The sequence below is a fragment of the Crotalus tigris genome, unplaced genomic scaffold, assembly GCF_016545835.1.
Source record: "Crotalus tigris isolate CLP2741 ecotype Arizona unplaced genomic scaffold, ASM1654583v1 scf7180000017611.44802233496:7321179, whole genome shotgun sequence".
Lineage (NCBI taxonomy): Eukaryota > Metazoa > Chordata > Lepidosauria > Squamata > Viperidae > Crotalus > Crotalus tigris.
The window spans coordinates 1,410,731-1,427,390 of NW_024096511.1; the positions used below are offsets into that span (position 1 = coordinate 1,410,731).

The following is a 16,660-nucleotide window of genomic DNA, read 5'->3' on the forward strand; positions in this document are numbered from 1 at the left end:
TTGTTCACAGTGATTCCATAAAGTCATCTTCTCTTAATTAGAAGACCTCCCAACATGTGGACTTCTACTTCTATGCAAATTGGAAGGTTTGTAAGTCATAATTATTCTGTGACCAAAAAATAAAATAAAATGCAAGGCCAGAATAAAATCTGAGAAATGTATGTACGGGTATAAATAACCAGTGGTGGGATTCTGCTGGTTCGCACCAGTTTGGTAAAACTGGTAGCTAATTTTTTGTTGCCCAGGCCTAGAACAGACTTCCGGAAGCGGCATCCACACAGAGAACCGGTTGTTCACATATTTGAATCCCACCACTGGGTATAACCCATTATCTCACTGGAGCTATTTTGTAAATTCTTTGGAAGACTGTATGTTTCTATTGAGCTTGGAGGGATTGGTGTTAAGAACCTGCATTTGCGTTGGAAGTATTAGCTGAGTAGCTCAAGGCTAGAGCTTTGAAAAATCGTGTAGGGGATGGCCCACAGCACCTGAAATAAAAACAGCCTCATGAACAACAATTATGGAATGATTTGAAAACAGTTACAGTAAATATTGAGAACTTTGCTAACTGGTTTTTGTTCAGCAAATTTGTATTTAATTTTTTTTGTTAAATCTTCAGAAAAAACACAGATACTATTATAAATAAAGGTAAAAGAATGAAAATACTGTTGCAATCCAATTAATTCATTTTTGACCTATGGTATTAAATATTTCTGTTACAGTTTTGCCAGAGTGAATCCTGCTGTCCCTGCATGTATAAAGCTCCTTTCTACAAGGCTCCCAAATCGTTTGATCAATGCTTCCATCAATTGGAAGTATTTTTCAGCCTAAATTCTCAGTTCAGCTCAAGACTAGTTGACACGTTCTTTTCACGTCGCCATTTTGTGACGTCTTCTAATTTGACCACCAACTTCTTTCTACATTATGTTTAAAAATACAAGGGTAGCATTTCTAGGTGGCGGCTGCATTCACAGACATTTCTCAATCATATCATAGAGTAGATTAACTTTTTAACTGAGCCCTTCTTGTTTCTATGGCTGGGAACTTGAGGAATGAAAACAGATAATCATCATATTGCCCTGTGAACTAGTCTTAAGGAGGTTGCTTGAAAACTGTTAAGGTGACAGAAGTTTAAACATTTCAGAGTTAGATATTAGAGAATGTTTGAGAATAATCAGGATTCTAATAAAAGAATATTTGTAGCTCAGGGTTCTTCATGGTCTCTGAGCTTGGTTGTTTTCTTAGTTTGGGTAATGAAATGAAACAATGAAGTTCAGAGAATGCCAAGGACCTCTCAATCAGGATTCTGTTGGGCAAGGATGTGTAATAGGTTTGGTTGGCCTGCCATTCTAGTCATCCCCCGATATTTTTCATGCTGACTGGGCTGGAAGACAATAGAATTCAACAATTCCTGGGGATTCCACCTCCCCCCATCTTAAGTAAAGATGTACACCCTCAAACATTATTCTTTGATGACTTCCTTGTGTAGTGTTACTGCTGAAATGAGTTTTGTACTAGCAAGTAAAAGGGACTAATAACTTTACAATATAATATCCAAATGGAATTTTGTTCTTTGACTTGCAAACATTTAACTTACATTTTTATTTGCCTTACTGTGCAATTACCTTTTTTGCATTCTATTCCAATTTTATATGATATTTCATCATGATTGGTATTGTTTCTCTTTAATTTAAAACAGAGTTAAAACATGCCAGTGTTATGCCACTTCTGCTCATGGATGGATAAGGAAAGCTGGGCTCAGTTGCTTTCCCGTTTGAAGTTAATTTATCAAGAAATCTCCCTTCTTTGTAGTGTTTTTGTATTCTCTGAAAATGATCTCCATGTAATCAGCAATAACATAAAAATAATGTGTAAACTATAATGAATCGAAATACCATGATTTTATAGGGGGAGGATAACATACTACTAAACAATGCATATACTGTTTTGCATATGTTAATTTGGAGAATACATTTGCTTTTTTAGAAGTAGCCCATGTGCATTTTGTTGGATATGCACATAAAAACATGTGAACTGATAATTAGCAGTCATCTTCAGTTCTATTGAATAAAATCAGCTCCATCTTTGATGTTTGTCCACCTCCAATCCCACCCATCTGCTATAGGCACACAACGGTATTCCTAAAACAGTCTTTTGGCCTTCAAGTTGATTTGTCAGTCTATTAAAAGTACTGTAAGTTGTGGAAATAGGCTTTAACTTTAAAGGGTTTAACTGACTTTTTATTTTTTCATTACATCTTAAATGTCTCCATATATTGAGGGCTGCCTTGTGTACCATTTTGACAGACACAGACTACAAACCTAATCAACAAGCAAGGTTAAAAATCCCTGAAAAACTGAAAAATTCTTTTAACGATTTACAGGCATTAATGGCATGTTTTGGCAAATTTTGATTTGTAGCATTGTTTGGTTTCGAAAGATACCCTGAACTTCAAAGTAAGTCACTAATGCAGGGATGAATTATGCTTTGAGCTTCACTCCTCATAATAAAGCTGGATATAGACAAGAGACTGTAAGAGGTATTGGCCAAATCATTGTAGAGTCCAAGATTGCCTATTCTGGCCTTAATGGATAGTGTCCCTCAATTTATGACAAAAGGAAATGGACACCCTTTGGGGGCAAATATAATTCTAAGTAAAACTGTGTAGGGTTATGGCCATTATTTTTACATTTTTAGTAGAAACGCCCGTGGGTATCTTTCAACATATATAATAATCTTGGAGACTTTTAACAAAATTCCTTGGCATGATGCAATCCCTGGCTACTTCAAGGTCCAATTTCATTTGGTCAGTTTGGCATTAGCATTGTTACATCAAACAAAGTTTGTAAATTTATCCATTGAAGTTTTTAAAAAATGACAAAAACTGTGCTGAATTGCATTTTCATTAATTACTGGAACTCATGCCCACGAATGAATGCAAATCAAACCTGCAAACAAACGAAAATGAACAAACAAACAAAAACCTCCAGCAGATATTGACCATGTAATCCTTGGCTGGGCAAATGAAAACAGGCCACACTTAAATTATAAGACTTTCAGTAGCCATCAGAAAGTTAAGTACTGTATGCTAGAACTTAAGGCCTTTATCTGCAAACAAACGGAAGTATATTAATAGTATTTACAAATACTAAAACTAACAGTATTTTGTTCACAGTGCCATTGCTTATACAGGTAGCTTTCCCATGATATTTGTATTTTGCGGATATAAACAGGCCACAGATACAGCCATCAAAAGAGATATCTGAGAACATTTAAACTGTACAACTCTTCCCTTTTGATTTGAGAGGAAATATTGTTCTTGCGGTGAGAATGTCAGTCTTTTATCTAAAGTGGCTTAAAATGATCAATGGGTACCACTATGAAAAAAAAATATTGGGTACACAGAATAACCTTACTTCAAGGTTCTTTAAATGCCTTTTCCAGTGCATCAAATACAAAAATTATAAAAGACATTAGTCAGTTAAAACTTCTCTCTGTGTGGCCAAAGGTCTTCTGAGTTCAGATGATGCTGGTGATGAGTTTTAATGTGCAGCCCAGCTGCCAAATGACTGTACATTATTCCAAGCCTTTGTTCAACACCTGTCTTAATATCACCCAAAGTTAATACAACTGATAACCCAAAATGCACTAGTCTTTCCTGTGTCCTCCATTACTCCTATTTGTTGGTTCCTGCTTATCAGTCCAGCTTCATTTTCTTACTCAAGCTTGAGATCAGAGGTGACGAATGGCTTCAGATATTAAGATGAAGAAGGGAGATTTGGTAGCACTTCAGAATAGAAACCTACAAATAATGTAAGTTTTCCATTAGGAGGTTACTTCAGGTTCAATTTTCCTCCAGCTTTCTTAATTTTCTGTCTTGTTAATGATGGGCCAATAGACCTGTGGGGTTTTGTCGTTGTACCACCTCTATGGAGTTTCTCCTTCATTAAAAGTCTGCTCTTCATTTTCAGTAATTTGAAGTGAGTGGTCAATGGTGATGCCATGTTGCCTAGGAAGCAATCTCTTCCACTTGGTCTTGTTTCTTCTCAGATGGTTTAGCATGTTTTCAGATAAATGAGTGTTCCCAGTAAAATTGGCCCATTCTTCAAAAAGTGGCTCCACGATATAGGTCATGAAGCCTGGAGAAAAACGTAAGGCAAGTTACATCAGCAGTTTAGTTGATCACTAAATACTCTTTTCTGCTAAGCCAACATTCTACTCTGAAAAAGGAATCTAGCACAGCTTCAAGATCGCATTCTTTGAGTATACTTAATTAATATAAAATTAATTAATATTAATTTTATTTAAATTACTATAAAATTATTTTGCTTTTCTTTTATGAATAACAATTTTTTGCCTTCGCATTGTTCTAGGCCTGCTGGAATATAATGCTATTTGATTTGATCTGATGGTATAGCATCTGGTTATTTGAGGGACCGACTATCTCCCATAAGCAATGGAACATTAACCATTATCCAATGGAACAGCTTGCCTTCAGAAGTTGTGAGTGCTTCATCACTGGAGGTTTTTAAGAAGAGATTGGACAACCTCTTGTCCAAAATGGTATAGGGTCTCCTGCTTGAGCAGGGGGCTGGACTAGAAGACCACCAAGGTCCCTTCCATCTCTATTCTGATTGAACATCTGCCTGGCCAATTTGATCCTGCAGGGTTGGGGCACTCTGAGTTCCTTCGATTAAACAATGTCATCTTTCAGGACCTCAAAAATGCTCCTTTTCAGATGTGTCTACCCTCTGAAATAAAGTTCCCCCAAGATCTGGAGGGCCACCAGTCTACTATTGTTTAGAAGACCCACAAAGGTCTGGCTCTTCACCTAGGGGGCCTTCAATGAATGAGAATAGGACACCTGTTTCCTTGTGCTTGCTATTCTTTATTTTTTATTTTTTGAGTTCATTGTAATTTGATTATTGTAAGCTGCCCAGAGCCATTGAGAGACATTATTATTATAGTTTGATGTACAGTCAACCAGATGTTTAGGCTGGAAATAGCATTTTATTATTATTATTCACTATCACTCTTGTCAAAAGAGCTTATTTACTAATTCAGGAAGTCTTATGGCTACTTTACACCTAATTAAAATAATACTAAATGTAAAGATGGGAGACTACAGAAATACCCATAATGGAGAAATGATCATGAAGATGGCAAAGCTTGAAGAAATGGCTAAAATGTTCAGAGAGAACAATAACTACTTTTTAAAAGACTGGAAACTTTTCTAGGCTTTTTATGAAAATGGACAAAAATAAATTGGTAATTTGGTGATTTATTAAAAAGGCTTGTTTATGGGAATAAAAGGACCGCAATATGTAATTTGGGAGAACAGAGGTGGTAATTACTACATAACTGCTGCAGAGAAAATTGGTAGTTGTTTATTTTATGTATCTTTCTCTTTTGTTATTTTTCATTTTTTTAATATTTTCAAAACGCCCTTTTCTCCTTTTCCTTTTATGTTTCCGAGTTTTTTTAATCTTATGTAAAATCTTCTTTTAATAAAAGTTATATTAAAAACCTCTAATTGCATTTTTGGGATGATTACTATTATGTGTAGTGAGATGTATCTAAGACAGGGGTAGGCAATCTTGGCTCTTTTATGACTTGTGGACTTCAACTCCATGCTGGCTTAGGAATTCTGGGAGTTGAAGTCCACGGGTCATAAAAGAGCCAAGGTTGCCTATCCCTGATCAAAGACCAGACCCTGGCACACACTTCCATAGCTGGCTGAGAAGGGTTCCACATAGATTTTTTAAAAAAAAGGTGAAAGAGAGTTTGGGGGGGGGTCCTTTGCCTGCAAGATCATTGCTGCTATTTAAGTTGCCACTGGCCAAAATTCCTGTGGACACAACTGGGTTACTAACTTAACAACTGCAGTGATTCACATAACAACTGTGGCCAGAAAGGTTGTAAACTGGAGCAAAACTCACAAGCAGTTTAGCTTTGTATCCCAAAGGATTATGAAACTTATTTTATTTGACTGCCAAGCAGTTTTTCCTGGAGTAGAAAAATTATGGTACCTAGTAGAAGGCCAGGCTAATGATACATGATATACTTACCAATTTGTATACTAGGTATTGTGTCTTTCTTCTGATTACAAAGAGGACTTATTTCCAAGTCAAATTTCTGCTCCAGATCACCTATCAGAAAGGATGATTAATTTTTGACACCATAAATGTTTTTGTGTGTACAGCACATGTCTGTTACCAAATCATGCAAGGCTAAGAAAAGACCTAGCTAAGAGAAAACCTAGCTCCTGCTAGGTCTTTTTTGAGATTTGATGAAAGCCCACTTGGGATAGCCACACGTTCTGAGAGCTTCCTTTATGTGTTTTATTTCTTTTCTTTCTTTGCTGGTGGGCAGGCCTTTGACTCTGTGATGTAGGGTTCTGATAACTCCCATTTTGTGCTCCAGTGGGTGGTGTGAATCAAAACATTGATCTTTGTGTGTGGGTTTTCCATAAATTTGGAGTGGAATGGTGAGGGGAAGGCAAAATGTTGAGAGTTCTACATGTAGGCCAAATCAGGCTCTTAACCCATTGTGGGGAATTCTGGTCATTGAAGTCCACAGTCTTAAAGTTGCCAAGTTTGGAGAACCCTCATCCTTATTCATCATCTTATGTTATTATTAAAAAGACTAGTGAACACTACTGTTCAAGGTTAATCAAGGCAATTAAATGGCTATGGTTGTATCAATCTCTTTCTTTTTTTTTAAAGGCATTTATTTAATGTCTTTAATTGCATTTTCCCTGGGTATTTTTTTTAGCAACTTCAAATAAGATGACTAGTCACTGCCACTTCATATTAAAATTATGATTCAGAAACACAGAGCCAAGGTTAAAATATATCAGATTGCTGACCTTGCCTGTAGAATTCCTCACAAACTCGCTCACTCCACTGTTTGCTCAGCTCCCAGAGCCGGCAAGGATTGCAAATGTCTGCGCACTTAAGTGCAATCTGCAAATAAAAGACATCCATGATGCCGTAAGACATATAATACTTGGTGGTCTTCAAAATTTATTGGGCATTGCAAGGTTTATGTTGTACCTCAAAAGACAGTCAGAGGAGGAATTATTCCATAATATCAAACAATCAAAATGAAAAAGACTAATAAAAATTAAAGCATAAAATCAATAGATACTGAAGTATCATCTATTTACAGTTATAATTATAACACTGTAAACCTGTACACTTGATAAATGCAAATATACCCTGATGTTGCATAACATTCTACATACTAATAGCAAATCAACTTTTTTAACATAGCTTGAGGAAACTGCACATTCTGTATATTATTAAGAAATAAGATCAGGTAGAAGAAGGGATCCAAAAAACCCAGCTTAATCGGATTTGAGTATTCTTTAGGGGCATAACTCCAATTACCAGTTGCAAGGGGAGGAAATGAAATGACACCCTGGAACAAGGTATTGTCTGGATGCTGGATTTTTGCTGCAGAGATACCTTAGCACTAATATAAATCATTTTGGAATATTTTATTTAGTTATATGCAACTATTATCAAATCAATTAACATCAATTAACAATGGTTGAGGCCGCCATAAGGGCAAGAATCAAAACTCTGTATTTTTCTTGACATCTGAAATAGTAAAAGAGGAAGTAAAGAAGATCAAATCAGTTAATTTTGTTTATTCCACTGAATTTCAATTAATTTACTAATAATTCTTTCAACAGCAAAGTTTGTGAAAGAGACTTGGTTAAGAGAGGAGGGCTGACCTAAAGACATCCTGTGAACTTCTCTGGCCAAGAGTTTTGCGAGACCGCCTGCTACCTCATAGTTCCCTATGTCCGGTTAGATCCCACAGGCTGGGCCTCCTTCAGGCCCCATCGGCCAAGCAGTGCCATTTGGCGGGGCCGCGGAGGAGGGCCTTCTCTGTGATGGCGCCCACGCTTTAGAACCAGCTCCCCCCGGAGACTAGGACCGCTCCCACCCTGTTGGTCTTCTGTAAGCTACTTAAGACCTGGCTTTTCCGGCAGGCCTGGGGTTTATAAAACCTGACCCCTGGATGACTGTCTTTGCATTGTTTGTTTTGTTATGTTTTATGTGTTTTTTATTGTTAGCCGCCCAGAGTCCTTCGGGAGTGGGGCGGCTTATAAATTTTAAAAAGAAAAAGAAAAAGAGTTGACAGGACAGGATTGGCCTCATGGATGAGGAGAGGGACCAATGCTTCCTTGCAGGAGAGATAGCAATAGCAACAGCACTTAGACTTATATACCACTCCATAGTGCTTTACAGCACGCTCTAAGAGTGGTATATAAATGTCAACATATTGCCTGGAACAATCTGGGTCCTCATGTTACCAACCTCAGAAGGAGGCTGAATCAACCTTGACCCTGTCAGGGTGGAACTCCAGACTGTGGGCACAGTTAGCCTGCAATACTGCACTCTAACCACTGCACACCAGGGTTCCTCAACAAATGGGAAGCAAACAGTGATCTGTAACACCTACTCTCTCAGCATTTAGGAAACGTGCAGTAAAGAAGCATCTCTATGCCAGAGTTGTAATAATTGTTTATGTATTGATTAACATATTGATCTTAATTTATGTTTTTAGCTTTTAATATTGTGTTTGTGTGATTTTTTTTCTTCGTTAACTATTCTGGATACTCTCATGAAAATGTGATTACACTACAACTATATGAAATACTATCTTGACCAAATGAATGGCATAGGATGGAAAACCTCAATAGGAACTTGGTTAGATTACTCAAAGGCTGCAGTAAAACCTTCACGGGCTCCAGTAATACTATATCTATTGAACAATGGTCTATTCTCTCCCCTCCCCTGCAAAAAAACTCCAAACCAAGATGATAGGCACATTATGGGGTTTGTTTGTTTTTTTAAAAAAAACCCTCATATGGATGTTTTATGAGGATTATGGGTGATTTCAGGGAGTACTTTATGACTATTGTTCTCTCAACATTAGTAAATCTATTAAGAAGACTACAAATTGACTTTGTATTTGAAAGAACAATTAAATGAGTATGTGTTTTTTAAGTTGACATCTATCTGGAAATAGAAGACATCTTCTAGTTGTGCGTCTTTGGTTTAGCACTCTATACAAACTAAATGTTGGAGATAATCCTAAGAATGGTTGATGGGATCTGATCCTGAAGACCTTTCAAGTCCAGATTTGGCTGTATTACTGCCAACCAAGCCAGACGTAGCCGCTACCCTAACTGAATTAACATTTTCAAAATATTGGAAATGAGTTGGCATCTTTTGCTACCAAAATGAGAGGAAATGGTTCCTGTTAAAGGAAAAATAGATAGGATTGCCAGCTTTTGTAAAATAGCACATTGCTATCCCAAAACATTTTGCTTGAGGCAAAACATCAAATCCCTTGCCTACTGGCCTGGTTGCCTGGTGCTTAAGATCAACCAAGGTATGATGGAATGCAAGGGAAAAAATACTGCATTTCTCTCCCTGAAATAAAGGCACCACAAAAATAAATTAAACTACTAATGATGTCTGGTCTTTTCATAACATCCCCAAATAGCTATCTGAGAGGATTCTGCCAACTGTTAGAGATGCTGAGCAAACATTTCACAAACAAGATGCTTCCCTACTTGAAGTAACCGAGTTGTAAATTTTAACACAACAGAGTTTTGAGAATTTACAAACCCAAATCCCATAATTATACCAAAATTGAGATAGCCTAACTTCAATGAGGTCTACTATAGTAACAGTATTATTGCAACATATTATATTTAGGGTGTTATTGAAAATGATCTAAAAAAGAAAAAAAATTATTTTAAAGCTACTTTTAGATTAGTGGTTCTCAACCTGTGGGTTGGGACCCCATTTGGGGGTTGCCAAACAACACAGTCCGCCATTTTTTCTCCCCTTTTACTTAGCTGTGCTACTCCCTTTTATTCTATTGGCTTTTGAAAGCCAATAGAATAGACTCTCTTGAATTTTTTTTCTCTCTCTCTTTTTTCAAAAGCCAATAGGAATTGTCCAGGCTGTCTCTGCCCTGCTGAGCCCGCCAAAAGTCCCATTCTGCAAATGGTGCTGCACCAGTTGAGTAGTCCTCGACTTACGACTGGTTGAGTAGTCCTCGACTTACGACCGATTGGGGGTCACGGCATTAAAAAGGTTGAGAACCACTGTTTTAGATAGTCCAGGTGTTCAGAAGGGCAGGCAATCAAAACTGTACAATGGTGGTCCTAAAATAACTGCATACATAATTGTTACATGTTGACCTCAATCTATGCCACATGATCAGCTGGGGAAGGCTCTGCTCATGATCCCACAGGTTGCCTCAGGTCACAAAACAGTGGCCAGAGGTTGGCCTTCTCAGTGGTAGCAACCCAATAATACAATTGTCTAACTTGAAGTCAGGAAGGGATTCTTGAGGGAAGGAACCCTTCTTGAAGGAGAGCTGTTTGCCGGTCACTTGGTCTTCTTTTTAGCCAACTAAAGACACACCTGCCACTTCCAGGATAATAATGATTTCTGGACTAAAAGATTCAGAATAACTTTTAGACTGCCTGTCATGTTATTGTTCTGTTTTCAAACGAACTAAGTTTTAATGTGTTTTAATATATTATATTAAGGTCTGTTAATTTTTACTGTGATGGTTTTATCTCAGCACAGTTTTTAATTAATCCCTTGTAAATTGCATCGGCCCCTCCAGAGGAAAAGGGATATGCTGAAGAAATAATTATGCTTGCAGCGATGCCATATTTCTCAGACGTTTTCTTCTGCTTTGTTTCATTTTGCCAGCTCAAATTGTGGGCTCAGTTCCTCTCCTTTCTCTAAAATATGCTTTCATGCAGAGAGGATTAGCTTCAGTAATGGGCTACGTAAATAACAGAATAAATATGAATGAACTATGAATTCATTATCAATACCAATGATAACTGGTATACTGTTTTGCCCCTTAAGTAATAAGAATGTTAAGGATACAAGGAACAAGGCAATGCCAAAACAAAACTAAATAAATTAATTGTTGCATTAAAAACATCCACATAGCCAAGTAGATTTTCTCCATACAGCTCCTAATAATTTATGGAAGGGCAGAGATAGTCAATAGAATACTTGGTTTTCCCAGCTCTTCCTAGTGTAAATTTGTTACTGGAAAATGTTACTGCATCAAGGAACTTTCAAAGGTCATGTGTCAAATGAATAAGAAAGTTTTTGAAATAAAATGACACCCAGTTTGAATATTTAATGTAATTTGTATACTAAGCAGCAATAGCACTTAGACTTATATACCGCTTCATAGTGGGTCCCAACTTTTAGTACATCCTGTATACAAAATTCCTATCAATAAACAAACAGAAATCACTCCATTGGTTGCCATGAAAAGGAGTAACTCACTCATTGTAAACTCACCACTGAGAGTACTTGGATTTTAGATTTTTCTGCCTATAAACGTGAAATACTCAGGGTGCTGAGCGCATATCCAGGATGGTATTGATAATAAAATATATGCATGTAACTTCTCCCAAGAGTGGACAAAGATTCACATGTAGACAAAATGCAAATCAGAACAACTTTTCATTCCTTTCTTTCTCACATTAGTCCTTAAGTTTTAGAGATAGAGTGGTAAGAGTCTTTTAAGAGTGCTTTAATTTCATTTTCATGTTACAAGAAGTTCTTGCTTATCAACTGCCTCATTTAGCAACCCTTTGAAGTTACAACAGACTTGAAAAAGTAACCTTATTACTGGTCCTCACACTTAAGACCTTTGCAGCAAACCCGTAGTCCAGGGGTCCCCTGTGGGGAAAAATGCACGCGCAGCAAACTGCCATGCTTTCCCCCCCATAAAACCTCATAACCTTTTGATACCCTTTGTCCCAATGAAGCAGCCAGAAGGTCATCCCCTTTTGACTTAATGCCTCACCTACCTAAATAGATAATATGCTTAAGTTACTTCCTATCTCTTGCTGCCTTTGTCAGTTCTTTCTCCTTTTGATCTACTGTATTTGTTCTTACCTGGTCTTTGATCAGGTAATATGTTACTAGACAATAGTTGCTTATATGAAGGAATTTTCCAATGAAGAAACTTTATGTCAGCATCTAATAGTTAAACTTATGAATGTAAAATGTCAGCATTTAATGGTAAAGCCTATGTATATAAAAATATATATAAAAACCAATAAACACACAGAGACTCTCAAGCTGTCTCAAGCTGTGACAAGCAGCTCTGCAGCAGCTTCAAATCTCTGCTCAAGACATGCCTGAGTCTTTTTCTTAGTGTCTTACAGTCCCCAACCCCCAGTCCTTGGACCAATACCTGGGCTGCACAAACAAGCAAGGGCCCATCCGCGGGATGCAGGCAGCACACAAAACCATGCACCCTCCGGTCTGTGGAAAAACCTCTCTCCACGGAACCGGTCTCTGGTGCCCAAAAGATTGGGGACCTCTGCTGTAGTCAACATGATTGAGAATCAGCAGGTTGACATTTATGACTGTTGCAGTGTCCTGTAATCATATGACAACTCTTTGCATGTTTCACAGCTAGTTTCTGATAAGCAGAGCCAATGGAAAAGTCAGTAGTAAAATTGCATATTGTGACCATGTGATGTCTCGCTTAATGACTGTGGATGATTTGCTTAATGAACTTAGCGGGATTGAGTTCATAAGCCCACTGTGTTCCTGTGTTGTCTTGCTTAATGACCATGTCACTTAGCAATGGAGTTGTTTGTCCCAATCATGGCCATTAAACAAGGACTACCTGCACAGTGAGAATAAAGTACCGGTTATCTGAAATATTCAAGTAGCTGGGGGAGGCCATGCCCTGTCTAATTCAGAGCCTCGGGGGTCTCTCCTGTCCAGTTAACCATGATGGAATGTATGTATAGCACATGTTGACAAGTCTTCTTTATTCGCTTTCCTTATTCAATCTGCTGCGATCATATGATGTGAAAGGCAGCTGAGATTAGATATATCAAGTGTATCAAAACCATGAAGAAAGTAGGCAGGGAGAATTTTTTTCTTTCATCTTCAAAAAAGTAAGACCAGGGATCAGCCTGGGGCAAGGCTTTAGAGTATAAGAATGCATTTCCTTATACATCATTAACCTGCAGAATTCATAACCACAACTGCAGTAAATCTGGATGGCAACTAGAGATTTGGGTAACATTTAGATGAGATTGGGGTAACATTTAGATAAATTTATGGAGAGTGGTTCTCTTAAGAGCTATACATCTTAAAACGCTAATGTTGCTCCACGATTGAGAACATCTTGAACCAAATTACCAGGTGGAGGGGAGCAATGTTGGAAGAAGGATTTATCTCCATTTTTTACATTTGAACACCCTAGGGTCATTTTCTTGTCACCGTATAAAACAAATGCTTGGCTTGACCAAGAGAGCCTTCATATATTTTTGTTCTATTTTCACCTAATAGCATCATGTGTAAATTGGATGAAAATGGACAATTCAATGAATGTTACAAAATAATCCCAGCACAGAAACCTGGTCCCCTCTGCGTTGGGCCACCAGAGAAAATATCTATTTTTAAACAGAAAGATCAGAAAATGTTCAACATTCACCTGAAGTATAAAATGCCTGTCTGAAGCATCCTCTAATTTCAAGTCCTGGTTTTTTAGATGAGCTTTCAGCTGGATCAAAAATTCATTCTGCCTGTTGATATCTGTTGCCAAGATCAGGGAACCAAGCTGTTGTTCAATGTCATAACTACAGTACAATACAAAATAAAAGAAACTATTAGGTCAATTTCCCATCTTGTGTTGTTACTATAATATCTTCTCTTATTAAGTGGCCACCGGGGTGGTCAATGGGAGGAACAACACCATCAAAATAGTGGGCATAATTGGAGTGATCAGAGTCTTGCCTAGTCTTGCATATGTATGATGCATAAGACACATTTAAAAGAGGTGGGGCTTCAACTGCTAACCGTGCCTACCATTTTGATGCCATTAACACTTCTTGTGGACATCCCTAAGGAGCTTCATTTCATCTGGGATTTATGATTAGGGCTGTGCAATGCTTTGGAATTGAAAAGGATGCTTCAGAAAGTGAATGTAGCACCTTCCCTGTGGCTCATTAAAACAGCTACATCTTTTTTTTTCACAATCACACATTTCTCACAGCACTGGTGTAAATCTCACCAGAGTCCTCCTACAGTTTTTTCCAGTTTGAAGGAGGCAGGAAACACTCTGGAGTGATGCTGAACAGTTTTCCACACATGTGCCTTAACTATGTGTTGACAGTCCATGAGAATTCACAATTATTGCTGCACAGAGATTTTGAATGTGGAGAAGGAAAATGTTTAAGATTGGTATAGGGACTGCCTTAGAACAACTGAGTAATGCTAGTCAAATTGGGCAATTTCCAAGTTTTAATTTATTTATTTTTCCAGATAAATGTGATTGGGAAGCATTCATGTACACATACACAAATGTGCATGCATCAACATATATACCACATTCACACAGATCACACAGGGATTACAAACTGTACTGTATATACAAATGTAGATCTTTTGGAAAATAGAATACTTGGTTTTTAGAATCTAGTGTTTTTATAGCTCTCTACGCCAAATGAATAGGTAGGTAGATAAATAGCACTTACACTTGTATACAGCTTCATACTACTTTACAGCCCTGTCTAAGTTGTTTACAAAGTCAGCATATTGCCCAACAATCTGGGTCCTCATTTTACTGAGCTTGGAAGGATGGAAGGCTGAGTTAACCTTGAGCCAGTAAGAATCAAACTCCTGGGAGTGAGCAGTGAGTCAATCCGCAATACTGTATTCTAACCACTGCACCACCATGGCTCTAGATAGATCAGTGGTTCTCAACCTGTGGGTCGGGACCCCATTTGGGGTCGAACGACCATTTCAGGGAGTTGCCAAACAAGGCTGTCCACCATTTTTCCCCCTTTTCTTTGGCCATGCCCCTGGCACCCGGTGATGTATAAGTGGTTGGGGGTCACCACAACATGGGGAACTGTATTATGGGGTCGCGGCATTAGAAAGGTTGAGAACCACTGAGATAGATGGACTCCCAAATCAGGCCAGGCAAAATCCAAACAAACTCAACACTCATTTGCCCACCTATTCATCCTATATAGCACATTGTAAAAACATTGTATTCAAAAAAGTTCTGGGAATCCACATGAGATCAGCCCATTTCCCAGATTACAATGCTCACCTCTCTTCTTTCGGCAGATGTGCAAGGAGCCTTGATTCTCGAAGCATGCCTATTGTAGATCTCCAGTGATGGTTTTCTAATACAGAAACATTCTGGAAAAGGGAGGGGAAAAATTAAAAAGGACACCACACTGAAATGGATGGGACTTTTAATAAAAAGAAGAGGTGTATTTTAAAAAGGACAAAGTATGAACTTCATCTGGTGTTGAGTAAGGCAGTGAGGTTGTCCGACAGCAGTCTTGCCTTTATTCACAGAGCAATAACATTTTCTCTGTCCTTTTTCTTTACTTCTTCCTATAAGCCCTGACATTTCAAAGACTTTGCAGCCAGGCCTTAGATCATCCCAACTGTATGCCTAGCATTTGGCTGTGCTTTGTTGAAACTGATAGAGAAAGATGAGCTTGTCACAAGATAATCTCAGCATCGTTCTGTACTGTCCTTGGTACTTGTGGCCCTGTCTGTTTCTTTATCTTTGGGTACAAGGACAGTCTAAATTGTTGGATAGCTGACATCTCAGAGAAGGAAAGGAAAAACAAGGGGGACGGAGGGGCCTCAAGCTTTTAAAAAAGGGTAAGCAGCTCTTCTTCTCCCGTTTCTGTAATGAGCTAATTATAAAACTGGGATTCTGTTATTCACACCTATTGACTGAGTTTCTTGGATGTATTTTACAACTGAAAGGCAAGTAAATTCCATCAGTGTCATATGCCGGGAGAGCTGGAGGGCCAGGGGACAAATTCCAATCCCAACCATGGAGATCCCTCAGTAAGCTTACCAGACATTATCTCATAGTCCGAGCCTACTTCATGAATTGTTGTGAAGACAAACCTGTATTTATGGGGCAGGAAGGAGAATTGTTTGGAGAAAATATTGTCTAGGAATTCAATAAGTAAATGTATTACTAAATGGTGGACAATAGAGATTTAGGTCCGGCAAGGTTCTATGCCAGCCAGATAACATGTGTTGGATTACCTCTCTCATAATTTCTATTTAGAATCCAGAGGCCATTTGGGTGGAGAACTGTTAAAAAACTATTAAATCATACATAATGGCCTGTGCTAGTATAATTCTGTAGCCAAGGTTAGAAACTTATAAAGCTAATACTACTTACTTAATGCAACCTCTGACACCGTTTATTAAAGACTTATCTTACGTTCAACTGCAACATTTTGCAGAATTTATGTAATCCTTGGCATTATTTTTCTTCCAGATTTTAGGCTATTAAATGTATGTTTGTTCCAATATATATTTGAAATTGGTGCTTCGTGTCTGCCTCTAAATTTAATTTTTGAATATTTTGAACGGGAAGTCTCAGCTTGAAACTCAAAATTAACTATGACATTAAGCAATTTTGTGTCATTTTTTCTTAGTTCACAGTACATAGCAAAGGGAGTATCTATGTATGGTGCTGGAATTCTTCAAGCCTATCTTTACAGCTATTAACTTTTTTTTTGCAAGGCACAATCTTCCCTCTTGTCATATTCTGCACTTTTTTTCTACATCACTGTAGG

The 16,660-nt window shown here is 37.9% G+C and overlaps 1 protein-coding gene across 7 annotated transcripts in view; it reads right to left on the bottom strand.

Moving 5' to 3' along the window:
* The window catches only part of PDE7B (phosphodiesterase 7B), a 184,195-nt gene continuing 167,535 nt past the window's right edge, over positions 1-16,660 (bottom strand). For all 7 annotated transcript variants that reach the window (XM_039323462.1, XM_039323457.1, XM_039323451.1 and 4 more), the window contains 5 exons: positions 15,154-15,245; positions 13,531-13,675; positions 6,869-6,965; positions 6,069-6,149; positions 1-4,139 (listed from right to left, as the gene is read on the bottom strand). In XM_039323462.1, the coding sequence (XP_039179396.1) occupies positions 3,928-4,139; positions 6,069-6,149; positions 6,869-6,965; positions 13,531-13,675; positions 15,154-15,245 (627 nt within the window). In that variant the 3' untranslated portion in view covers positions 1-3,927. The remainder of the gene's footprint in view (positions 4,140-6,068; positions 6,150-6,868; positions 6,966-13,530; positions 13,676-15,153; positions 15,246-16,660) is intronic.